Source organism: Halyomorpha halys, unplaced genomic scaffold (assembly GCF_000696795.3).
Source record: "Halyomorpha halys isolate HHAL.00 unplaced genomic scaffold, Hhal_1.1 Scaffold20.1, whole genome shotgun sequence".
In the NCBI taxonomy this organism is placed as follows: domain Eukaryota; kingdom Metazoa; phylum Arthropoda; class Insecta; order Hemiptera; family Pentatomidae; genus Halyomorpha; species Halyomorpha halys.
In genome coordinates this window covers 1,050,077-1,077,271 of record NW_027110474.1, presented here as the reverse complement: position 1 = coordinate 1,077,271, position 27,195 = coordinate 1,050,077, and the positions used below count along the sequence as shown (strand labels likewise).

The following is a 27,195-nucleotide window of genomic DNA, read 5'->3' as shown; positions in this document are numbered from 1 at the left end:
AAAAAAAAAAATGATGTAATTAATATATTTTCCTCTTAAATTTCCTTTAATAAAATAGCTATGACTGAATGATTTTTAAAAAAATTAATATTGTGATAATAATATTCAGTCTGAGGGATATGTGTTATCAACATTTGTTTTTTTATTGTGTACTTCTCATCTCTGTTTATAATATCTATAAAAAAAAAAAATTATTTCCTTCAATCAAATTTCTTTTTTGTCGTTACAAAACTCTTGATCATCACAATCACTTGTAATGAAATGAGGTTTAGTTAAAACTTACGCTCTGTCTGATCAGAATATGTACAAAAAAACTTATCAAAACCTTACAAAAATAAAGTTTTTTGTCCACCCTTTTCAGAATTATTTTAAATGCAGATGATAAATCAATAACTTATGTGAAAGTATGTCACTCAAAATTTTCTCATTACCGCCCATATATTGATATTTATGAATCTTGAGAAGAAAATTTCATGAAACCAAAATGATAACATTGAACGAGAAACATTGCTTTAGCTCAGTAAATTCATTTCTGTTTTGCAACTGTCACTTTTCAGCTTTCAATGTGAAAGAGTGTATATTTCAGGTAGGTTTATGATAATCATTATCCTGCTCCAATCTTTTTTTTTTTTTTAATATTAATTTTTTTCCTGTATTTCATGGCTTCTCTTCCTATTTAAGTCCTTTGAAAAATATGTAATTGTTTTTGAATATCTGCCCAACTCATTAGGGTAAACAAGTTCTTAAACTTTGAATCATTGTTCAACAGTAATGATAACTAAGAACAGTTATCATTAGCATTAAGAATAATGAGGTATTGCATGATTGACTGGGACGTAATCTCTGAGCATCAGTTTTTAAAATAATTTCTGGCCTTTCTTTTCATAACTCAAATTAACCAAAATGATACCAGAAGAACCACTGATATAAAATTCTATCATTTACTGTATAACCACCAAATTCTTGTTGTAAGTTTCTGTATACGTAAACTCACAGACTCAGACACTAATCAATTTTACAAATACTTAATAAATAATTCATAATAAACTGAAAGGGAAATATCAATAGATTAATTTAATACTGATTGTATTAGAGTTTATAAACTAGAGGTGTTGTCTTACTTTTATTTTTTTATTTAAACTAGGAAAATATTGAATGTACAGAGTTAGATTAGAACTCAATTTGAAGTTCTTCACATGCAAAGCTGTTTATGATGATTATTTTTATATTAATAATAATTTTCATGGTGATTTAAAAAAAAATTAAACAAAATCGGTTTTTTTTATTTTTTTTTAAAAAAACTTTCTATAGGATACTACTGAACATATAAAGAACTCTATAAGACCTTTTGGTAATAAACCTAAAAATATATAGTGGCCTTTTTCCCTAAAAACTGAAGAATATAATAATTGGAAACGTAGTAAATAAGGGCACATGAGACAATCACCATTTCCATATCGTAGATTTCACAAATATTATAACGTTTAATTTAAAAATTAAACTGGATAGATTATTGATAGCATGGCATTATTTTTGTTAAAAAAAACAAACATTTTTATTTTAAATATAAATAATTTAATAATACATAAAAATGCTTACTTGCAGTACATTTCTAAATATGAGGAAGGCATCACAGTTAAATATAAAATCAAATTTTATCAAACATTAATTTGTATTTATATTAAAATGTATGGGTAATAGGAAAATCTTCTACACATCAAAATACTCTACTATAAACTGAAATAATATTGAAAATTATTTATAATTCATAAAACAAACATGTTCATCTACTCATTTTAAAACAAAAGATATTTTTAAGACTAACGGTAATAAAAATCACATGCAAATAACAGAAAAAATAATTTTAATATTTACATGTAAACTATAAGAAAATTAATTTCATTAGTTGTAACTGGCATAATCCCAAAATATAAAAACAAATATTTGTCAAAATAAAACATTTCTAAATAATTAAAAATAAGTCATTTTAGTAATGCAAAACTATACAAATAACATGGCATAATGATGGTATATGAGACACTAGAAACAATTAATTTTTTTTTTTTTAATATTTTTACTTTCATTATGTAATTATTATTTACATGAATTGTTTTTATTTACAATTTTTACAATTATTTACAAAGTTAAGGCCAAATCTGAATTATACAGAAAATTTAAGGCCGACTTCTTAGAAATTAACACAAAAATCAGGTACAGCACAACAAATTACTCTATGAATATATAAGGCTAGAAATACATATGTTTCATAGATCTTAAAGACATTTAAATACTGATAAATAGAGGTATGAAGAGTGGCATATTTTTTTTTTTTTTTTTTACTGACGAAGCCTAAAAAGACCACACATTCTGATTACGTGGACATCTTTTGATACTTTTAGACATATTTTATTTCTAAGCAGACTATTTGAGCCCAATTTCTCAAAAAATATGCTTGCCCTAGGGTAATTATTAGTACCATTATATTTATTAAGAACTTAATTTTACAATTCTATTATGGCCCTACAAAAGTATCCGACTTGAAAAAATTATAAGTAATAACTGTACATACAAATGAAATTGTGTCAGTTAATTTTACTGTAAACCAAATTTTGTCAGGATATATTTTAATGAAAAATATATCTTAGAATAAAATATGTAACAAATTAATTATGAATAACACTGAATTAATAAAAAAAAAAAAAAATAATATGATTTTCAATTATCAATAAATTACTGTATTAGAGCATCATTATTCAAAAATAAATCTGATAAAAGTTTTAATGGAAAAAAGATACTACTTACTTACTTGTATATTATAGATTTTTTTTTTTTATTAAAATTAGATAATGAATAATGATGAAAAATTGCCATTGATTAATTTCACGAACAATTTACCCTTCTAGATGAAAAAAATTCCATTATTTTATTTATTTATGTTTAAAGATTTTGTTGTTTCCAAAGATAATATAATGGCACATATCACTGTTACAAAAAGGAACTCATGGCACATATATTTTACATATAAAGAGTTAAATAATGTCTATTACGATTACCGAAACAATCATCAAATAGTAACTATATAAAATAATATACTGCTAATAATTGGTAAAGGTAATTAACAGTTCCATTTTTAATCACATGGGCTATATTAAATTTCAAACATATATTACATGATTTAAAAAAATATCGGTAGGTAAAAGTAAAATTCAGTCAATTGATAGACTAATTTAAATATAAATTTCAATTTCAAGCAATTTTAAAATTTACAAGAATGGACTTAGGAAATGATTTAATATTTAATGAAAGTGTGACAGAAGAAAGGAACTTTTTAATTCTAAGTCAAAGATTGATCTTATATTTAGCCTTAAATCACAAAAAAAAAAAAAAAAGAAATGAAACATGGCAAAGATCTGATCTCATTATTAAATGAAGCTAAAAATATTTTAATGAAAAATGTGGGACAATATTCACATTTAGTATTTGATATCACGATAATCACCGAATGATTCACTAAAGGATAAGAAAACCAAAAAGACTATTTTGGTTAAGATGTTCAAACAAATATTCGAGAAGCTAATAACAAAACATACAATCAATAGCAAATGGCTATAGAATATAATCAGAAACAAAGTGATTAACTCTCTGTTTTCATATCGGAGGGTAGAAGTAGCAAAGAAAATCCAAATTTCTTTTTTATTACATCATATGATGAAAAATGGGAAAAAACCTGAATGCTAAATTATAATATATAATCTATTAATACTTTGAATAATTGATGTCTTTAAATATTAAAAAAAAAATTATATACCAAATATATTATATATATATTCAATAGGACAATGTTACTTTAAGACCTTAATAATAATAAGAAGGATATTTTCAAGTTTTCCTTTTTTTATTATTATATCCAAATTTTTTTTAAAGAAATGTAATCTCAGAATAGTAATAAAACTTGAATAAAAAAAATAGTTTTTTTCTCCTTGTCCTGATTTTTTAAAAACATTCGTTCAGTACCATAGAAAAGGTTTTAGAAGGACACACAAATAAAATTGTACAATACAAACCAAAATTCTAATAAATAATACCTTATTAAACTAGTAATAAAGTAAAAACTAACTTATCAAAAAAAAATTAAATGATTTTCTAGTCTTAACACCTTGACCGAGCATGACGACATATTATTATCATCAAACCATGGTGGGTCGGAATGACGTATGACAGTAAGCTATTATCAAGGGTGGTCACTTTTCTAGCTTGCAGTGGGAGCAGTGAGAAGAGCTCTAGCACCTCCCTTCCACGTAGGATTGCCCCAAGCCCTGTTTAGTACTGTCCTAGCTCTCACCAGCTACGATCCTTCAAGGTTCTGCTGCCTTTAAAGATTTTTACACGCCTTCAAATTTTTTTTATAATCAAATTTATTTTTTGAAGTATATAAATTTATTTACTTATTTATTCTTTTGCTATATGTATTCTTACTTTTGTATTTTTCCTGTGCTATTAATTCTAAGGACCCCGTGTTTGATTCTGGTGGTGGCAGAAAATTATTTATTATGTTACTGTAGCCATGAGTCAACCCTATGGGTTCTAGAGCTTTCCTGGGGTCCACCCAGCCTCATTAAGTGGATACCCTTAATATAGAAATATATGCCAATTGAGCATGATCTTGAAAAATAACCTCCTAGTATAACTATTGTAATATTGGGTTGTAAAATAAGTTTGTAGCATTTTTCAATATTTCAATTTAATCTTCTCTGTTTTTATAAAATCATGCTAACCTAGTCAATAATGTTTACATATTCTAAAAAAGGATTAGTGAAGGTGCTTTTATGCATCAGTTTCAACCGATTTCCTTATCTTTAAGTGTTATTTTGCTTGCTCAAAATGGAAGAGAAAAAAAATTCATTTTCGTCATTTAATTTATTTTTTTCCGAAAAAGAAAATCCGCTGCACAGACGGTTAACAAAATTTTTAGTGTGTATAGTGATGATGCCTTAGGAGAAAGCACCGTCCATAAGTGGTTCAGAATGAGAAATTTTGACTGGGAAGACGCAAAGTCGTCCTTCGACTGTTGATAATAAGCAAATTCAAGCATTGGTCACAGACAACCATCACTCTAAGATCCGGGATATCGCAGAAACGCTTAACATATCTCATGCAAGCAGCAAGTTGAGTAAAAGCGTCCAGCATTAGCTAATCGCAAAGGCATAGTTTTCCATTATGATAACGCCAGTCCTCCAAGTTTGGCTGTGAAGTGATTCTCCACCCACCCTATTCACCAGACCTTGCCACAACAGATTTTAACTTATTTCGGGCCCTTCAAAACTCTTTTAACGGGACACACTTTAATTAGCTCAAGGACAGCAAAACTCACATAGAGGTGTTCATTGTGCAATAATCTGAGAAGTTCTGGGAGGACGGAATTAAAAAATTACCTGAAAGATGCCAACATGTAATAAATCAAAACGGGTCATATATAATTGATTAAAAATATTCACAAGAATCTGAAGCTTTTATTGAAGTCACCAGTAAAAAACGCTACGAACATATTTTACAACCCAATACAATAGTAATATTGTTCTAAAAACAGTACTCTCTTACAAAGCACTGAAGCCCTGACGCTTCATGGGTTGTAGTGGTTCATATTACTATTATAATGTATTATTTTATTTCACACACTTCCATCCAATAATATTTTACATTATTTTGGATTATTTACCATCAAAATGTTTTATAGACAATATGGTGAAATACAATAACTTTCTAGAGTTCTTATTCAGTAATTAAACCCGCAAAACATTCATGTATCTGGTGATTGCATGCATAGATTCAGTGGCATACGCGAGAGACAAGTCATCATGGTTAAAAATCAGCTATTTAAACTTTTCGCTAAATATAACATTTAATACATTATATAAAGCTTTTCTAAATTAAAAGAAAAGAAAATATTTTCTAAAAAATTGTTTTTAAGTGGTTTTCCAGGTGAATCCCTACAGTCAAGGTGTTAAGAGATCGAAATCATTATCAATCAATCAATAATTTTGAAATTAAGAAAGTGCAGGTTATAAAGTAATAACCACTTATGACATAAGGATTTATATCCCATAAAATATGTTGTCAGAAACTCATTTACTTCTATATATTATACTAAATTACTCCATTTGCCAAAATATAAAGGCATATTGTCAGTTTCAGTACTTATATATTACATTAAATTAAAGGCATAATAATTAACTGATAACAATAAATAATCTTAATGACAAGATCAAATTCAGATGGATACATACAAAAAAAACAAAATAATCTTATAAACTGTACCATATACTCTGAAATTCAACAGTGAAGTATTCTGAACTTTTCAAAGATTTTGAATATTGAATAGGTGAAAAAGTTAATGCATACTACATTCATTTTCAGTACTTTTTTCATATGCATCACATAAAATATTGTTTTAATGTTAATGCTATTATTTGGCATTTACTGAATCAGATATTACTGGATCAACAAGGGCTTACTGTAGATAGTTTTCACCATTGATAATTTTCATCAGAAGATTTGAGGAAATCAAACTCAATAGTTTAAATATTTACAAGTATACATTAAAGAATTAAGTAAACAATTATAATTAACGGAGTTCTTTGGTTAGCAATTGAAACAGTCTTATAATTCATGTACTGGTCTACGTACTATGCTAAAAAAAGATTATAATATCCTCCTTAATGACGATAATACCACTATAAAATGGCACAAAAAATATAGTATGTAAAACATACAATGACTTTGCAAGTTTCCATCAAAGAAAAGCATATTGTGCTATGAATCAGACGTGCTTCAAAAAACTTTGATCATGACCGTTTCAAATCTTTACTAGATTTGATTAATAAATTACAAGGTATTCTTTTATGTTTATCAATTAAATTAATAAAAAAGGCTCTATTTAAGAATAGTAATAATAAAAAAATAAATTAAAGAAACTATAATTATTACATTAAAAGGCTGTAGATACAAATGAAAAATATATTAGCTTCTTTGAATTGAGTCTTCATTAAGCACTACTGGATTAGGCCAAATAATCAAAGCAATATCAGTCTTAGTTCGGGTTAGTAGGAAAATTTGGACTAAGTGAGATACTTATTTATCATTTTTGTAAATTTTTCAGGCCAAACTTATTAAAAAAATTTCTGTTTAAACTGCTTAATAAACCTAACTAATTAAAAATTCAATAAGAAATAATTAATTAGCCTATTATAATCAGTATGCTGCCTTCATTGTCAAGTTGAATTTAATATTAATGGTTTATTATTATTATTAATGTTAAATAGCTATATTAAATGATACATGTTATCACTATATTAAAAAAGTAAGGAAATAAATATTTGATAAGAATTCATGTTTCTATAAGAAACAGAACATATATTACACAAAATAAAAAGTACAAAAACAATTAGAGATAATAATTGGTTCAAAGTAAGATTGAAAACAATTTAGTCCCTTCTAAAAAGTTATTTAATCACTTGGTCTTCTTAAGGTTTTATTGTCAGGTATTCAAAAATACTTAACTGAAATTACTTATTCATTTAAAATTCTAGCAAAATAACAGTACTTCTGCAAAAGTTCAAATATACTGGATATTACAAAAATATCACTGTAATACAATGAACTAGTTTAATCCTGATAATGCTCTCCACATAGGTTAAAATTTACAGTTAAAGTGTAATTTTCGAATTTTAGAAATACATGATTCTAAACAATTTTAGCCAGCAGCCACTTTTTAATTTCTTTAAGATGACGAGAGCTCACTAATAAATCACACATTGAAATGATAATATAAATTACTGACTGTATTATATTAAAAAGAAAAAGATAGACCGATGAGAATTATTATTCAAGAAACCAGAAAATAAGCACAATATGTTGTCCCTGAGAGAAATTTGCAAAAGAAATTATTTTTTTTTTTTTTAGAAATACAAAGAGAAGTGTACTTATTAATTTACCTCTTGCAAAATAAATTGTGTCACGGAACAGCTTGAACCAAAAAACTCTGGTTACCTCAAAGAGGTAGGCAGGTTATCCATAAAGGATCAAAACGATATACCATGAACAAATGTCAGATAACAAGGTAATTCAAGTATTGGCTTCAAGCGTAGTCTCTTTTGACTCATCGAGGGCTTGGTCCCAGTTGAATTCAGTTCTACCAGGAAGCCTTCCAAGGTTCGCAAATCTTTCTTCAAACATCGGATCTCTGGATTTTAATTTATTGAATCTCCTATTTAAATAAAAAAATAAAATAATAAATCATATCACATATCTGTAACAATGTCTATTTAGTAGTTAATATATAAATTAAGACTTCACATTTGAAATTATATATACAAATAAACTATTCAGTTAACAGTTTTATAATTTATTTATTAATTGTTTTTTTTGTAATTGACAGAATAAAATACTTCTTAGTTTTACAAATTACATATCTTAAATGATTCGTCTATAAACAATAAATCATTCTTAATGAAGGATAATGTACCACTGAAATTATAAATATTTAATCATTCCATAATCCATCAAAAATCTTAAAAGTAGTAAGTAAGGAAATAATCATACTTACTTATACATAAGATTTTGAGCGAATTCATACAATTCAATGTCAAGAGAATTCAATTCTTTTATCTTTTGTAACTGATGTGGTTTCAAAGTAGATAGTGTAGAACTTGAAAGTGTTGCATTGTGTTGTTCAAAGGGTATAGCGAACCGCAAGTTAAAAGTTTCTTCAAATACATACTGTCCAATCTGATAAACGTTAAATAATGATTAAAAATTATAATATATATTTGATCGTAAAAATTTAAATATAAGAAGATGGTCAGAGTTGTGGTCAAAAATGGAACAAATAGTTTGTAACTATTTTAATGTCCGACATTTTGCCCCACTTTGCAGGGCTGTTCAAAGCAAAAGGTTGAGCCAAGGTTAACAAAGGTAACAAGTTAACAAAACTTAATAAAGGTTCAACCTTTCGCTTTGAACAGCCCTGCAAAATGGGGCGAAACGTCGGACATTAAAATAGTTATAAACTATTTGTTCAATTTTCGACCGCAACCCTGATCATCTTCTTATATTTAAAAATTATAATAATTTTTTTTTTAACAAAATTAAATAAAAAATAAACAGCAATCATAAAAATGAGTTAAAGCGATCAAAGATGTCCTAAATGGATGCTCACATGGAGATATCGTGGACAACTTAACACATGTTGACTACACAAATGTTTTAATAAGAGAAGGGCTTCAGGTAAGATTATTGATAAAGATATAAGAATATGCACAAGTAACATGATGTAAATTTGCCAATAGAACAGATTCAAAAAAGTTTACAAATCTTATTAAATATTTTAAATAGTCCATATACACTATATTATAGATAAATTTGTTGGAACTGTAATGTTAGACAAACTTATACAATAAATATAGTTATAGAAAAACAAAGGAGTACTTTGCACAAAATATAGCCTTCAAAATTGTAGCTTATTACCTTCTTGCCCTGAGGAATTGTATGAAAACACATTGTATTTTAAGATGTATTGACATTTATATGTATTGTATATCTGTCTATATAGTCAAGTTGCCAGTAAAAACTAGATGTTCAGAAACAATTAATCAATAAGTTATTTAGTAAATAAATGCAGAGGGTGAGATTTTTGTAATCTTTTTATTTATATCCGCACCTGTCATATACAAAATTGACAATTAGCGGATTGCCAGACTGTTACTCTAATTAAACAAAATAGCATTTAAGGCATGAGGAAGGACAGCACCCAGTGGTACCTCTTCTCTGGTTTTTCTTACATCCTCATGTTAGCAGGTCCCTCATCCATGTTCTTTGTACCTCCTTGTATTCTCAGGCATGAGAGTCATGGCCATTTGTCCTATTAGTGTGATTTGGTGTCCCAGTAATTTTTCATGAAAACGTTTGTAGTAAGGATGTATGTATTCAGTGACTGTTGGAACTTTTAAGACAACATATAAAATGTTGTTATTTACATACCATTGTGTTTTGGTGATTGAAAGGATCATTTGATGGGAGTCTGTTAAGATATTGAAGAAACAAAAAGAAGAAACTTATAGATTACTATTTTAAAGGTTATTTTATTTTAGGAGTTATAACAAAAATATAACTTTAAAACTTACAGATTATTTCTATCTGTATTGTCACAAGAAATGTGTTTACACAGGAAATAATAATTCTAAAAACAACTTATATTAACATTTTGATACATACTATTCTAACTGGCCAATAGCGAAATGCCATTAATATTGCTATTTCTAACAACAATTTTGTTTACACTGATTCATTGAATATGTTAGTTCAGGAACATTACTCTACTGACCAGTGTAAACTAAATAGATAAAAATGTTATGATCATTTTTTTAAAACAGGGGTACTAATAAAATTTTACTGTTAACCGGTAAAGCAGTGGACATGTAAAAATGTTCTAACATTCTTGAGTAACCGTACTCTCATATATGCCTTACAGCAATGGTCCCCAACCTTTGAAAGTTGACGGATAACTAAACAACAAATTAAAAACATGTGCAGATCAATCCCACTCCTAATTTGAGGCAAAGGAGGGTCTCCTCAGGAAAATTAGCTAGCTCAAAAGATCATTTTGAAACAATATTTTAGTATATTTAACAGTTAAAACCTTACAACCAAACATCAGGAAAGTTAAATGATAAAACTTTTCTAACAATAATTCCTCACAAATACGTGCTGTTGCATAGCCGACAGGGTCTGATGGACCATTGGTTGGGAACAACCGTCATACAAGATTAACAATTTTTGCCAGTATGTTTTTTAAAATAATAGACTTTATCACAGCATCAAAGGAGTCTGTTTAAAGGAGTGAGGAGGCTTTTTAAATCCGCTTCAAAAGTATTAAACACAGTTTAGGAGATGTTCTGTTGTATATATCCTCCCTCTCCTCACACATTTGGCCACCTCCTGCATACCCTTTTGATCAGAAGAGCTGATGTGTAGGTTCATTTATGTGACAGAAAATTACCATCAAATGTATTTCCGTCAAAATTTATCCATTTTCAAATTTTTTTTTTTGCATTTCTAATGTTTGTGCACATCTTCAGCTTCTTCTTAAATTGAGTTAAAAGGTTGGAAATTTATATTGAATTTAGTTGGAATTAAAAAGTGCCATCTCAGGGTCTCAACCTCTTTTTCCTCTATCTTGCCATTTCTGGCATAAGGGGTGCGTCAGCACTGGGCTTGTGCATGCCACTGCTGCCAATAATCAACTCTTTAATTTTTTCTTTATTTACATAATTAACAATACAGTATTTAGAGAGGGGCCATTTAATTTACAGGGATATTATATGCAACTTTAACAGTGGTGCAGTCCAGCACCCCACTAATGGAGCTGCAGCTTATCCATCCACATCCATCTGGTACTTAGTCAAGCCCTCCTGGTCTCAGTTCTGGTCTGCTTTCTTTTCCACTGGTGGCTCGGTGAAAATAGGTAGTCATGTCCTTACTAACAGTAAAGTGCATGGGGCCTTCCAACTCCTTCCTCCTGTAGATGAACTTCCTGAAGAAAAAATGGTTTTCTTCTTCAATCAGACAGAGGAAGTCTGACATATTCTTCTACAGCAATGCATTCTACTACTACATGTTCCAGAGTTTCAGGGACTCCACAGGTACGGCAAGGGAAGTGGGGGGAGTCACTGATCTTTCTAAATCTTTGTAGCTTTAGTTAGAACCCTCCATGTCCTGTTTGGATCTGTGAATTGGGTCCTACTATGAGACTGTGTACTCAAAATGGTACAGAGAGTCGTGTGAGTGTGCACACCAGATTTTTTTTTTACCATGTTAATGGATTTTCTCTAATAGGTATTATATACTATATACATATATCTACTGGCATTTGTTCTATTTAATTCAAGCAAGATATAATTTAATTAAAAATGCCTTAATGCCTTATACTTTAACACTAATGAAATCACTAATATAAATACTGCAAATTACATTCAATAAATTACTAAAATAAAAAATAGGTACCTTTTGATATTCAGTTAGTGCAAAAAAAGCCATAGCAGCTAAGTTTCTTTTAGCACTGGCCAGCATAACTCGATTTCTCTCAAGCAGAGACATATAAGACATATTATAGCAGCCAACTAAAGCCAAATCTGCCATCATTCTTGTCTGTCTGAAATTAAAAGTAATTTATAAATGTATATACTGGGCCAAATAGACTTTTCTGTTTTAAAACTCAATAATGAGGATTATAAGAGCCTTAAGGTAAAAAAACTTGTAGTCATTACATAAAAAAGAACAATACACCTTCAATTACACCCAATTTACTAAATGATTAGTGATAAGAGCCTGATAAACTTCAATTTAGTTACTAAGATAATTCATGTGAACACATCTCTCCATTTTAATAAGATTTTGCACCTCTGTGGTTTTATTTGTTTTTTTTGTTTTTTTTTGTTCTTAATAAAGTTTTCTAGCATCAACTTATGAATTTTGGATCAAATCCGGTATCTAACTCATTAAAGTCTGCTGCCCACTAAGCCAGAAAGAAGACCATCCGTGGCCTACTATGCCAGAATTTAAAATATCCGTGGCCCATACCAACTACTGACTCGAGACAAGGGGGATCCTCCCCCAAGAAACTATTTGGTAATTAGGTTGTTTAAAAGTGCACTCTGAAGCACTTTAATAAAGTCCAACCAAACCCTTCCCAAATTTAAGAATCTCATGGAACCATTGATCTAATCAAACATGGTACAACAAGCATTACACACCAAGAGCACCTCAGATTCCAAAACAACTGTAGACTATATGAGGCATACCAATGGAAAGAGACTGAACATTCAGGGCCTGGTTCTTGGTGGCCAAGAGTAACAAATCCTTCTGAAAATCATTTTCTGGTTTTCAAAGATTAGCTCACAAATTAAGATGAACATATTTTACATATGGCTATTTTTACTATTTATTTTTTTGATATTTTGTGATTGATAACTATATTCAACATATGAGCATACAAACTAAGAATGCAGTATGAAAACAAATAGAAAAAAGTTGCTATCTCTTTAACTGATATTTCCCCCCCAGATATGTGAATACAAAAATAAAGGCTAAGGGATCTTACCTATATGTTTACTTTTTTAATAGGAAGCTAATTGCAAACCTGTTGTGAGCCAGATTCGTCGGGCATGCCATAAATTCATCCAATGTAACACCTTTCCATGATTCTCCTGCATAACATAATGGAAGCTCATCAGCAGAAGCCTCTCTACCACCGCACCAATGGCGAGAGTGCTTCCAAGTTGCACCTCTCAGAACATGCCGAAATTCAGACAAATATCTTGAAATTGGTTCCCTCAGTAAGGTGATATAAAAATACCTACAACATTTATACCTTGTTATTTTTAGATCTATTCATAATAAAAAATATTTATTGACAACAGTTAATATTTACAAACCTTCTTTTCACAGAATCACCTTCATTTTTATCAAATTCTGTATCAACACAGCTCGTTAACTCTGTCCAATCTGCGTGGAGCCCACATTTCCATCCAGTCGAATACCTACTAAACAACCAATTTTCATTTCTGTTGGGACGGAAACAATAACACCTCTTCTTTTTCCGTTGACAAGTACATGGTCTTTGTAAATCCAAATCTTGAACCAAATGCTTTCCAAAAGATGTTCCTCCAGTTTTCTGTATATGTAGAAATACCATAACATCATGTCCATTCATATCAAACAGAAAATTTTCATTAAGTACATCATCATAGCTAAAACCTGGATTGGAAGATTTGGAATTATAAGGGCTCGAATGTAAGCTCAGTGGTTTTCCTAAGTTATCTTGAACTGGAAATTTCAAAGATAATTCTGACCAAGCAGGTTTTTGAGGAGTAAGAGCACAGACTTGGTCAGAGCAAAAATAACCAAAATAAATAATACCAGTCAGAGCTAATAACATGCAAAACATGACAAAATTTCTAAATCTGTTTTTTGATCTTGTTTCCATTTTAAATTCATACGTCACTGATTCACGTAATAAAAGAGAGAAATCACTATCTAAAACTTGGACTTCCACACTTCTTTTCGCCATTATAATTAGCACGCTTTCAAATGCCTTTTATGTAAATAAAACCGTGCATTTTCGTACCTACCGCTGGGTACGAACAGAATGACAACCAAAACACACTCCTAAGACCAGTTACCGAATATCAAACTTCACTGAAAAGTTTATAGATAGCGTCGCAAGCCTATATTCACCATAGTGGTGTTAGCCAGCGAACAAAACTTTTAGTCAATCAAAAAAAAGTTTGACAAAACATTAATACAGTTAAAAAAAAAAAAGTTAATGTCAAAGGAAGACTAGTTTAACAAGGATATGTTTATAGTTCAAGATACAAATAAACAATTTAGGAACAATAAGCCTAATCAGGAAATCATTTTCAATGGGAAAAAGTTGGTTTATTTAAGATTAAAAAATATATAAATGTACCCAAGAGAGCAAAAAGGATGAGAAACAGGTTAATGAGAAATTCCGTGAAAAATATCCTCTATCTTCTAAATAAAGTAGAACAAAATTTAAGGTTGTTTAGAACTCAAATTCGGTCAAAATTAAGAAAAAATGAAGTAAAAGGAAAAGTCCTTGTTGAGGAGTGGAGTTGCTGAGAATAGAAAGATGAATGAGGAACAATAAAATCACGGATACATTTTCATTACTTCATTTAACATTGACGACAATAGCAAAGCATTGCAAAATTCAGTGGTATGAAAAGAATATAGAATTTTATTTCCCATTGTTCTGTCCCACTAGCGTATACAATGTGAACAAATAATACCAGATTTATGTGGCGAATACTTAGAGACACATGTTTTCACTACTTCCGCACCAAACTTTAGTTTTAGTTAGTTTATGATAACCGATAATTGTTCTAGAAGACAACCCTAGAAGCTATCCCTAGCCAACCCTAGAAGATAACCCTTTAAAAACATTGACACTATCTATATTACAAGCTCATAGTTGCATTGTTCACCTTGAAGACACCTAGAGTAATGAGAAACAGAGAGTTCGAGCATGATTAAAAATTGAGAGAGAGCAAAACTTTACGAATTTGAGCTCAGGAACAATATTTATTCTTGTACTGTATGTACTGAAATATAATAAAAGATACAAAAATATATAATTTTAACGAATGACCCAAACATATCTTTTCATCATTTGTGTCTTTTTAATAGGAATTTAAAGTTTTATGTGTTTTCATTGATTTAATATGCTTACTCATGTATAATTTGTTTAAACTATGTTGTTATGTCTTTTTTAAAATAACTAATCAGAGGTGAATGACTGACGGTACAGTGATGGAAAAAAGTATTCGTACACCATTTATTGGTTAGAGTAACACACTTTATTTTGGTAAAAAACTATTAATGTTTTTAATGTGCTACTCTCTTTAACAAATAATTGTTTTCGTGAAAAAAAGCAAGATATTATGCAAAAATGTAATTTATAATATATTAAAATAACAAGTATTTCAGGGCCAAAAAAGTATTCATACAAGTGAATATTGAGAAGTTTTAAGTAATCCTCAGGTCAAACCAATACCAGGACTGGTTGTGGATTAGTAGGTTGAAAGGGGCAACTGATTCCCCTCACTAATAGCAATACATCAAGCCAGTTAAAACTTCGCAGCTCCCTCAATGGGTCGTAAAACATGTGAGTTGAGTTCCGTCATTAAAGACGGAATTGTTTCCTTTTTCCAACAAGGTTTCAGTGTAAGGGAGATTAGTGAACGCGTTAAATGGAGTCATTCCGGCGAAGCCAGAGATATTGTACGACTAGCTAGAAAAAATCCAAAAATTAGTTCCAGGGAATTAACAGAACATTTATTCTGGCAAATCAGTTACATCTGATATCATTATAGTTGCCAGATGTGGCACTATTCAAGCAAAGCAGTGACATGAAGTTCGATATTGACAGAACTGGCCAAATAAATAGCCCTTATTCTCAATACTGAACCTAGACAGTCCACATATCGTGTTGATAACTATTGTCGTTGAATTTACTTGTTTCTAGCCTGTCAATTATTTTATATGTCTTACAGTTTCTCATGAAGGAATAACCTTTTTTCAGTTCTTACATCTTTGTATCTTCCTCAACGGCTATAAATTTATCTCGAGCTATTCACTTTCCTTCTCTCCTTCAAGGCCAGTTCACTTCCTCTCCCGGACCCCTTACTAAGACGTTTCTTTAGCTCCATCTCTTGTGATTTCGACCTTTAAATCTAAATGTTTGAATTTTTACAGCTAGACTGACAGAATTTGGTGATCAGTATGATCCCATTTTCTTCTTCAATGTGGTACATCAGATCTTCAATAGAGTTCTGACGTCTTTGAGGACTATGATTGACCTTTTTAGTGTTCTTTATCTTGGCATTAAATCAACTTTTGAAAAATCTTATTTCAGGTTGTATAAAGTAATGAGAGATATTCAAATATATCCAAAACATGATATGTGGTTTATTTAGTACATAAAACACTAGTATCGTTATTTTACAATCAATGAAGATTCGTTTTATGAGTATCACACCCATATAAAAGCCGATTTTACTTTTAATTTAACATCGTTACTGTAAAAAAAAACTGCAATGTAGTGCAGTCGTGGCAGCTCGATGGAATGGTCGCAATAACAGAAATTTACTAGCGACTTAGTTGTGTAATGATAAACTCATTAGGAATTGCACTTCTATGGCAGGTGCAAGAGCTCTATGGAAAGCTGGTTGCCATTTTTGTCTGTTGACATGAGTTCGTTCAAATGTGTAAACTATTTAGTCTATTTATCTCACAATTTGACAATGTTAAGGCCTTTTAATTTATAAAGTCCTGTTTTTATTACTTTTAAACTGATGTTCGTTCCTGTAACTTTAGGTTTATATTTTCGTAAAAATCGTTTGATTTCTTCAGGTAGGTCCATGTTTTACTATTCCTATGATGTCTGTAGTGTATTTTGTCAATATTAATACTAAGTATCATTTATTTCTTGGCGGTTGATAATAATTTTAGCTCAAACTGTAGGAATTGATTAATGATAATGTGATTATTTTTGAAGTATATTTATTGTATTGTTTTTTTTTGTGTTCTTGCTGCTAAAAAAGTGTCTTTTCATTACATTAAGGTAACATGTAAACTGCATTGCATCCCAGTCCTAACAACCAAATTTACTATTTTGAAAAGCCAAAGAATCATATACTTTTCTGTTTTATAATACATTAATGAGAACTTTCTTTATTTTATAATACAAACTAAATAGTCAACATTGTAAAGAAGATTAGATAGTGTATTTATATAATTCCAGCTTCATTAGTCCATTAGAATAGGCATTAATAAACATTTCTTTGGTCTGTGTTGATTAAATAAGTAAGACTGCTAACATTTTTATATCTTTGAAGTGTATATTGTCAGCATTATTCATTTATGCTAAAGCATAATAAATTACACAATTTTTTTAATTGTTGGTTTATGTCTTTTGTCAGGGAAATCTGATATTAATTATAAAATTGTGTAAAATTTATTGAATCATTAAAATCATACTTTTATTATACAACTATGTAAGCCCTTATTTGAAAAAAAAATAATAAGGACTGGGTTCACTCCATATGTAAGTGACTGGACATCTACCTTCTGAACTTAGGTTTGTGTACTGCGAGTTCAACATCCGTTTTCTTATATATCTAACATAAATAGATTAAGAAATTCTGGGACTTCATGCATCTTTTTCAGTGGGTTTGTAGCAAAATCTAATAGTTGTCAAACTATTTGTCATTAAATCAATTTTAATGTAATATTAAACTCGAAACCTTTTAAAAGTTGTGGTATTTTTCTCATATCTCACTAATCTTTTATTTCAATTGGAGCATTCTTAACACCATTTTTATTTTTCATAATAGGAGAAGTTACACAGCCTCACTGTTTCTTTAAGGATGGAATCATTCAGGTTGAAATTCTTGGACTTGTAACCACAAAGATATTTTGTAGTTATGACAATAGTCATTTTAGCATTACTATTTATGTCCAGATGATTCATTTTTGTTCTAGGATAAAAACATTTGGAAGGTCTGAAAATGGATGTTGAATTTCAAGAAGTATTTCCAGAAACTTCTCAAACACAATTACAGACAATAAATGAAATTCCTGAAGAGGAAAATAATGAGACTGTGGATGTCAAAGAGAGTTTAAGTGCCCCCTCTACACCGTGTGAGAAACAAGTTAATAGGAGATTCAATTTGAGGCCGCACAAAAGACCATGTACTGATATAGAAGGGAATATTAAGAAAGTTCTTCACAATGTAATTAAGGGGAAAGGCCCTTTTAAGCGTCAACATTTAGAAACTATTTTTGAAGAGCCTATTAAAGAAAATGGAAAGGTTGTATTAATTAGTGTTTCAAAAGCCAAAAGAGCTATATCTTTTTCACAATTTGTATCAAAAGCTAAATTAAAAAAACGTAAGGCTAAAGCTAAAAAGATTTTAGATCGCATTGCAGAAGCCCGTGTACAAGAGGTTCAGAGACAGTTTTGGAAAATGGATTTGTAAACTTAGTTTTGTTTATTTCAAACAATAAATTTGGATCACTGTTGCCAAGTTTAATGTTTATTATTTTATCTTAGGAAACATTCCTTTAGGAGTTTTTGTATTTTCAAATCATCCTTTTAATTTCTTACTAGTATTTTTGTATGAGCCAGTAAATCTAAAGACTGAAGATGATCAGTTTATGATATTAAATTCTTTAGTACATAAATGTTTATAAAGGTAATTTTAGTTTTTTTTCAGACATTAAGACTGTAAATTTTTTTAAAAAATGTATCATTAAATTGTGTCCAAATGTTATTGTTTTTGTTATTTTTAGTATTAAGGTCATTTATTATATTATTTTTTTTGTATTGGGTTACAAAACCTTATATTTATGTTTAACAGGTTTAATTTACTATGTTAATTGCATTTAAGATCTTTTTCAGTTATTGAATTTGTAAATATTATAGCTTTATCACAATAAACAGGAAAAAGTTGTATCATAATTATTTTTTTATATAGCAACCTTTTATATGTCTACCCTGATAGATATTGCACATTGAGAAACTTCATAGTTTTCTATTAATGCAAATAATGTTGTTTATTAAATATATTGTTTATCTTTGATTCCTAAGATTATTTATCTTGTAGATTAGGTGGGAAAACTTTCAGCACAAAATTTCTCCCATTCAGTATTTTTAAAAATGTGATGAACTTTTGTTTGATTGATGTGATTAACTTTGGTTAGTAAATGCTACCATAATATTTTTCCAATACTAACACACTGAAATTAAAAAAAAAAAAAATCAAAATAAATAAGTAGAAATTAAATTAAATCAAATTCATTATTATTTATATTAAATTAACATTTGTGAGAAAAGAAAAATGTTTATTGTACTAAAAATAAACTTTCTTTTATAGAAAATGTCAACATTCCTCATTATTTTGTCACTAATCCATTGTTTAATTAATAAAGTAGGAAAGAAAAAACTTGTATAAATAAAATTTGTGATTTAAGTTTGTGAACATGTCAAAAAATGATTTTTGTGAAAAGACCACCAAATTAGCTATATTTTATACAATAATAATAATACAAAGTTCTTAGTTTTCGAAGAATCACCCATAAAAGATTCTCAATATAACAAAATATAATTGAATTTTAACAACAAATCTCATTCTACTTTTAAATACTTCAAATATTCAATATTAATCAATACCAAATATCTCACCTTTACATAATTATCATATATATTATGGCAATAAAACTAATATGGAAAGTAATGTAAAATGTCCTAAACACATATCTTGAAAATGTTATATGAACATACCTCATCAAGAACTACCATTAAACAGTCTAAGTTTACTAATGTTTGATTAGATATAGGTCCCCCTTTGAGAATATCTTGATATTTTTGTTATTTGTATCAGATAATGTATTTTCGCTACTTGGAGAAGTTATTTATCCAGAAGAAAAGTAGTTCTTTAGACCAATGACAAAAGATAATTTTAATTGAATTTTTCAATTTTATCGTACAATTGTTAAAGTTTGTATGGAATTTGTTTAAAATGCAGTTTTAAAAATAAATCAATATTTTCTATAGATTTCAAGAAATTTGACAAGTTAAATAAACCCTTGTAATGATTATAGATCCTCTCAATGGAAATATAAATGAATTAAGATTTTAGCCTTTCAGAATTGAATTATCAGTTTTTAAAATGCAATAATCGTACTTCAAAAGCTACTGTTTCCATTGCAAAAAAAAGTTTGCTAATAAGATTTATTTAAATAAAAATTTAAATGTCTTGTTACTGTAATTGAAAATCGAGAAAGAGAAAATGCAGTTTGCATTCAAATAAGATAAAAAAATTTACAAACAGACAATATCTTCATTGCTTAAACTAGCATCTTGCAATGCATCAACATGTGAGAACAAATCTTTCTCAAAATGAGTATTATTAAAAGTGAATTTAAAAACAAAATAATCATTGAGAACGTGGATTCATATTTAAAATTTTATAACATTTACTCACCAAATACAAAACTTTCTTAGGAAATGCATGCATATTATTTGAATTCTGTGTTACAGTTGAATATTATTTACATAAATGTTTTTATAACTCTGTGATTTTTTTATGTAAGTTGGTAACTATTATGATGTACTGCTTATTTAATAATACATATTTTATAAAATATTTTTCAAATATAACTATGACTCATTATAAATTTTCATCAATGCTTTTGATGGTGAAATTGCCACAGTCAAACTGACACTCAAATGGAACGCATTCATTTGAATTCAAGAGAAAAAATTAAAAAGCAAATACCAAAGTAGTTAGTTGAGACTCATTTACTTCTGTTATTTGGGAGGGAAATGAAAATATTCTTCTTTCTATTTTTTTTTTTTTTTTTAAATGAATTGAGAACGTGGAAGAAGTTTAATCAATCACAGATATTATTGTCTTGAACTACCAATTGAGAATTCCACTTGTCAAAGCTTAATAGTGAATATTTAAAGAAATTAAATATTTATTATACCATACTCTCTTAGGAATATTTGTTGAGGCCAGGGAATGATAAATTAATCATTTTTCATACATGCACTCTTCATATAAGGTTTAAAAACAAAACAAATAAGATTAGAATCTATCTAAAGAGGTTCTGAAATACTAAGAAACTTGAGACTTATCTGTATTGATTATATCGAACTTAACTTGAGGAAGTGACCGAGAATAAAAATAACTTTTAAGATAATCCACGGAAGAATTAATAAGGATGAATTCATTTGTCAGGAGTCTGAATCTTTAATAAAAAAAAAAAAAGTAAACATAATCGTATACTATACTAAATAATACTTATAAAATACTAAATACTTATAATAATTATCTATACTTATAAAATGTAAACATAAGTGAAGTAAATAAGAAAACTAAACAAAAATGTACATAATATTAAATAATAAGTAAATATAAATATTGAAAACCCTTAAAAAACGATAAAAAAATATACGATAATCCAGAAAGAATAACTATCAGAAACCAATATTAAAAAATAATGAATAAATTAAATGAAGAATGCCTTGGACAATGGATTTAATTAACAATCAAAATACCAAAACTAGCATGTTAAAAGTGGACTATCTTGCAATCTATATAGGCTGTGGGCAACCCAAACATTGTCTAACTGTTTTGAACTGAAGTTGTCTAAAATATTGATAGTTTGTCTCCCATATTATACATTACAATACCGATATTATATATTATATCAATATTGTCATATCCATATTTTTAAAATAATTACTTCTGTCCAAATTTATTAGGAAGTTCATGAAGGTATTATTATATATGTAGATGAGCAAATATTAGTAGTTTACATCTTTATTATAATTGTTAAAAGAAAAATTAAAATCTGTACCGATACAACCCATGAAGGATCAGGAGTTCAGTAATTTGTAAGGAAGTACTGTTACTAGACCAGCGGTTGTCCTTGGTTATGCAAGGAGGTGATTTGGTCAGAATCACGCTTGCCTGCCAGATTTTTATCCAATTAGGGGTACCCAATTTATGAGGATGGGTGGAACTCGTAGAAGTCCTTAGCCCACTAGGGAAAAAATTGAAACATCTATGACCCACTAAGCCAGAAGTAGAACCATCCACAACCCACTCCCACTCCTGACTCGGAACAAAGGGGGATCCCCTGGAAAATATTTGATAATTAGGTTGCTTAAAAGTACATTCGGCACAAAAACATATTTAAATCTTATCATCAAAGTTAAAATCTTTCAGCTTACACAAAAACATCAATTAAGGTAAAGCAGTTTTAACAATAATTCCTCATGATGTATGTATAATATAACACCACCGCAACCACCTCAGGTTCTCTCGCCTAAGGGCCACAAATCAAAAGTTGGGAACCACTGCCTTAAAGAAAATAAGAGACCAAAATATCAAAATTTTTTGGCAACTTATTAAATAACGATTTCAATATATTTGAAAACAATCATTTCAATATACATCGATATTAACATCCCTACGGTGAGCCACAGGACCATCTTCTGATCCCTAAGTCGATCCAAAACTGATATAACAGAATAAATAAGTTTTCTTAATCTGGGTCTTATCTAGTGATAAATGTTATCCCAAATAAATGTATAGATTAAAATATGAATTAATTATCACAGCTATCTTTAAAATTGATTTCTCTCACATAGAACCTATTAATTATCAATAATCACAACTGTCACACATAACAAGAAATAGCGTTTGGATCACAATTTTCATAAAGTTCAAAGTTCCCCAGCTTGCTTTCTTCACTCTTCAAGTTCACACATGCACACCTAGTAACACCCGAGCCAGGTTGATGAAACTTACGCGGAAATCCGATCCAATCTCTTTTTATTCCACCACTGAAAACAGATAAATATACTCTTGTAATAAAATTATCTAAATAGCCTTCTAAAGCTTAAGTTTTAAAAATTCATAATACATCATATTAACAGGCAAGAGGCCTTTTAAAACTTTATCTAATACCTGAATCATAATAAGTACATGTTCTTTGAAAATAATAATTGTTTTGCTGTATGTTTTTATCTCATAGACCAAGTGCCTAAGTGAAGTAACAGATTTTAAACTGACAATAATGTAGTAAATGTTCCACAATTACATAAAATTATAACATAGATTCAATGAGTGATTAATTAATCTATAAACTCACTATATCTCATTTTACAGGCCGTCAAACATATGAGAGGTCATGATAAAAATACAGCTACTTGAAAAGTCGTTTACTTTAATCGGAGATGTATTAGAAATAAATTTTAATAAATACAGATGTTTGATTAAGAATCCAATGAAATCATTATTTTAAATAATGACTCGTTATAATGATATTAATTATTTTTCTTCTTCAATATTGATGGTTGAGGGCATAGTTATAGGGTGTAGTTATTTATCCTTTATTAAATAATAATAAACAGAATAAATAAATAATGTAAACCTTGAAAAGAATATGAATAATTTATTTATTTCAGATAAATTTTATTACAATTTAATAAAAATAATTACCACTTTTGACAGTTTTAAGTTTTAAATAAAGTAATTTTTTTCATGTTCGATGCACCCATTTTTCATTTTATATATTTTTTTTTTATTAGAACTTTATAAACATTAATAACAACTTAAACATTTTGTTTTTAAATTTTTTTCTTTTTAATTTCCCTGGTAAATATTTTTACATAACATTCAATTCGCAAATAAAATTTGTTTTTTTATAAAAATTTGATTAATATTTTATCTCAATATAAATGGAGTAAATTACTTTAGAAGATTCAGTTATAAGAAGAAGATGGTCAGGGTTGCGGTCAAAACAGAACAAAAATAGTTAATAACATTTTGTAGAGCTTCATCAGGGCATCCATTTTACATCTCCAATAACTATATGGTGTAAAAAACCCTTAGTATCTTATACCCGGTAAGCAGCATTTCACTCAAGCAAAATTGTTGTTCAAAGTCTCTCGGCTTCAGTTTATATGGAACCCACTTCCCTTGTTTTTGAATCTTTCCCAATGATTTTAAACTGCTTGTTGACTCACTTATAATGTTAATGCAAGTTCTTTTTGTGTTAGGGACAAATCTTCCTCCAATGATTCTAATTCCATGTCATCATACACTTTCAACCTTCCACTGTGTTCTTTCTTTGTCTTCCATGTCAAACTCACGGTTTTAAAACTTTTGAAACCTTTCATGATAACTTCTTTCACTTAAAAGTAGTTCCGCGACATGCTTCAACAAGCAATCAATTAATGCGCCTTACATACAGATTTATTAAAATTAAAGATGTAAATTAAAAGTTCCCCACAAATGACACTTATATGACATAAAACAGAACATTTTAGCATTAAAAAAATTATAACATGCTGATACGGAGTCACTATTACTTCAAGATTATGTTATTACCCGACAACATATGATATTACGCTTAACAGCTAAACAGGATACAATGTATTTATATAGTACTTCTTAGAGCCTTATCAAATAAAATTTATTTCTTATGAAAATTTGATTATTTTCTCTTAATATGGATGAAGTAAATTACTACAGAAGATTCAGTAATAAAATCATAAAACAAATTTGAGATCAACACCTGGCAAACTATAGCAAAAGGAATAAAATTTACCATTACATTAATCCAATTATAAATTAGCAAAGGGCATAAAATTGGAGTTAAATAAACTCATTTCATTTACTCAATCTAATCTGGTATTGGTTATATAAAATACAATATTACCTTAGGTGAGAGCACCACACTCTAGACCCGGTTGAAGGTGTCCACTCAGCATTACAAGGTGGATAATTTTTCTTAAAAAACTCATCATTCTTCTTCTGAGCGTTAAGAAGTGTAAATTTATGTTCTATGTCTTTAAGGTATTTAGTTGGTTTTCCATTCTTGTCATAAAATCTTCCAATAAGTTTTCCTTTAAAATAGTAATGATCAGAGTATTTATAAATAATTACAGCTATTTCTGATTTTTAATTTTTTTTTAAATACCTTTGTAGGTATAGTCCTTCTCATATTTTTGAACCCAATCTTTTAAATCACCAAGTTCATTTAATTTAAGATCGCTAATATCATCAATTAATCCTTCTTCAGTAAAATTGCCAGTAACAAATGCTTTACTTGCATCCCTTCCTAAAATTAATAATTACAAAGCATACAAAAATTATATTTAATAATTTACAATAAGAATTCTAGTGTAAAATAATACCTGCAAATCCATGATAAGTTTTACCTACTCCATAATATTTTTTACCTTTTGATACATCAAAAACCTTTCCTAAAATAGAAAGATATATTTTGTCAGTACTTTCTCCAGAAAACTGTTTCAATTCATTAGCAGTAAACAGCAATTCTGAATTCTGGTCATCAGAATTACTACTTGAATCATCTTTTGATTCAAACTGATCAACTGGGTTAAAATAAGTAATGAAATTGTTCCACAATTCAGTAGCTTTCAATGATACTGGAATTTCAATTCCAGGTTTATATAAAATATATGATGCAATAACTATGAGAATAGTTAAAATAACCGACAAAAATCTTGAACATTCCATAATACCACAAAGTACATAGATTAATCTGGTATTTACAACCACTGTCACATTTAAATCCTGGCATTAACGTCACATGACGAGACGTTCCTAGTTTTTTTTAGTAGTTAGAAGTATGAGAAATCTAAGTTTAACATCTCCATTGTAGCGCTGTACCTCGATGACAGAGTCGATAAACGATTGCAGAATATATTGCTGCTTTGCTTAATGTGTATCTGGAATACATCATATTCTTAACAATATTGAAATATTTTTGTCAGATGTGCCAATATTCAAGTAAAGAAGTGACATGTTGAGCTCAGTACCCACTTGAATCGTTACGGATTGGTTCATTTTTAATTTTTTTAAAGCTCTTATTCTGCTTCCAGGTTAAAAATTAAATCAATAGTACTCAATTCATTTATCTTTTTCTCGGACGTTTTTCGGGATTACTTTATAGAACATAAAGAGAACCACCATTAAAATTTTCAGCTTCATAGTAATTTTCCATTTTTAGATATATTTATAAATTAGTTAGTGAATGATTGGAATCTGTTCTCTAATATTTTTATATAGAGAAAAAGTGGTTTTCATGAAAATCTGCACAGAATATTTACAAAATACACATACATCCAAAATCTATTTCTTTTCTAGTACTGGTCAGATTTAGATTATTTTGGCATTCTATTGAAGAGAATCTGAATATCTTTCAGTTAATTCGGAACGTTTTGTACTGAGTCTGATTGTACATCTAAAGTATAACGGAAGCACAATCAATAATTTCAAATCTATAGGCATCGTCGTTTTTTAGATGGAGAGATCAATAAGTTGGTGAGTAAGACACATACAGCCGGGTTTTATTTTATAGATTGTTTTTCCGGATTGTTTATTGGCATGGATACAAGGAGTCAACACTCCACATCATTTTGATGATATTAATGTGATAAGTAGTGTAATTGGCCATGGCACATTGCACCATGGATTGTATTGATTTATAACGTTCCTAGAACAGCAATGGATATATATAAAAGAATATCTCCTACTTGCTGGTATGCATGGATCTTCGGGTTGTGTCCGTTTCATGTGAGCAGGAAATCTAAATTTTCATGGCTCTCTGTGTCTGCGTTTTGGGCATTCGTCGTATTTCCTTGTTTTCTTTTTTACTTCAGCACTCTGAAAAAATGTCCTGTGTATGATTTTTTATTCCTCATCGTTCCAATATATGCAAGTAATTTTGTGTCCATTGGATTACCAAAACTAATTGAGAACGTTTCTAGGTGCGATCGTTACGGTGGGTATGGTTTTGGATGGACCATTCTTGCTGTTCTCACAGTAATCATTCAAGTACCTCTGTATATAATCGGAATATTAAAAGGTGATTTCGCTAAATTTTTTTGGGAATTGGTTTCCTCATCAACTATTCGAATTAATATAATATTATATCTTCTGTTCGCCTTTGAAATGAACAAAAGCTTACGGTCATTTGAGCAAAACTTGAGGAAATTAGGAGGTATAAGTAACG

At 29.0% G+C, this 27,195-nt stretch overlaps 3 protein-coding genes across 5 annotated transcripts; 1 reads left to right on the top strand and 2 right to left on the bottom strand.

Annotated features, from left to right (window-relative positions):
- Nucleotides 1-1,601: 1,601 nt before the first annotated feature.
- Hs6st (heparan sulfate 6-O-sulfotransferase) lies at nt 1,602-14,246 on the bottom strand. Its single transcript, XM_014422012.3, has 5 exons — nt 13,488-14,246; nt 13,193-13,408; nt 12,058-12,205; nt 8,603-8,784; nt 1,602-8,263 (listed from the first exon to the last, which is right to left on the bottom strand). The coding sequence occupies exons 1-5, from the start codon at nt 14,120-14,122 to the stop codon at nt 8,122-8,124; spliced, it is 1,323 nt and encodes a 440-aa protein (XP_014277498.1). The 5' UTR covers nt 14,123-14,246; the 3' UTR covers nt 1,602-8,121.
- Nucleotides 13,274-19,075, top strand: tant (tantalus). 3 transcript variants are annotated; one of them, XM_014422029.3, is made up of 3 exons: nt 16,776-16,986; nt 17,970-18,016; nt 18,118-19,075. In XM_014422029.3, the coding sequence occupies exon 3, from the start codon at nt 18,144-18,146 to the stop codon at nt 18,612-18,614; it is 471 nt and encodes a 156-aa protein (XP_014277515.1). In that variant the 5' UTR covers nt 16,776-16,986; nt 17,970-18,016; nt 18,118-18,143; the 3' UTR covers nt 18,615-19,075. The 3 variants fall into 3 exon arrangements, with proteins under 3 accessions (XP_014277525.1, XP_014277515.1, XP_014277508.1); XM_014422039.2 differs by lacking the exons at nt 16,776-16,986; nt 17,970-18,016 and adding an exon at nt 13,274-13,393; XM_014422022.3 differs by lacking the exon at nt 17,970-18,016 and having other exon boundaries at nt 16,777-16,986; nt 18,118-19,073.
- Nucleotides 19,076-21,411: 2,336 nt separating this feature from the next.
- LOC106681752 (neuferricin) lies at nt 21,412-25,799 on the bottom strand. Its single transcript, XM_014422231.3, has 4 exons — nt 25,352-25,799; nt 25,135-25,275; nt 24,874-25,060; nt 21,412-22,993 (listed from the first exon to the last, which is right to left on the bottom strand). Exons 1-4 carry the CDS (start codon nt 25,695-25,697, stop codon nt 22,828-22,830), a joined length of 840 nt encoding a protein of 279 aa, XP_014277717.1. The 5' UTR covers nt 25,698-25,799; the 3' UTR covers nt 21,412-22,827.
- Nucleotides 25,800-27,195: the final 1,396 nt, after the last annotated feature.

Bases quoted from the DNA above. Each gene is read 5' to 3' on its own strand.
- LOC106681752 (XM_014422231.3), bottom strand. From the start codon at position 25,697: ATGGAATGTTCAAGATTTTTGTCGGTTATTTTAACTATTCTCATAGTT. The intron at 25,276-25,351 runs GTATTATTTTAC...TATTAATTTTAG, and splicing joins AACTTATCATGGATTTGCAG to GAAGGGATGCAAGTAAAGCA. The intron at 22,994-24,873 runs GTAATATTGTAT...ATCTGTTTTCAG, and splicing joins GTGTGGTGCTCTCACCTAAG to TGGTGGAATAAAAAGAGATT.
- tant (XM_014422039.2), top strand. From the start codon at position 18,144: ATGGATGTTGAATTTCAAGAAGTATTTCCAGAAACTTCTCAAACACAA.
- Hs6st (XM_014422012.3), bottom strand. From the start codon at position 14,122: ATGGCGAAAAGAAGTGTGGAAGTCCAAGTTTTAGATAGTGATTTCTCT. The intron at 13,409-13,487 runs GTTTGTAAATAT...TAAATGTTGTAG, and splicing joins GGTGATTCTGTGAAAAGAAG to GTATTTTTATATCACCTTAC. The intron at 8,264-8,602 runs GTAAGTATGATT...TTATTTAAATAG, and splicing joins GCTCAAAATCTTATGTATAA to GAGATTCAATAAATTAAAAT.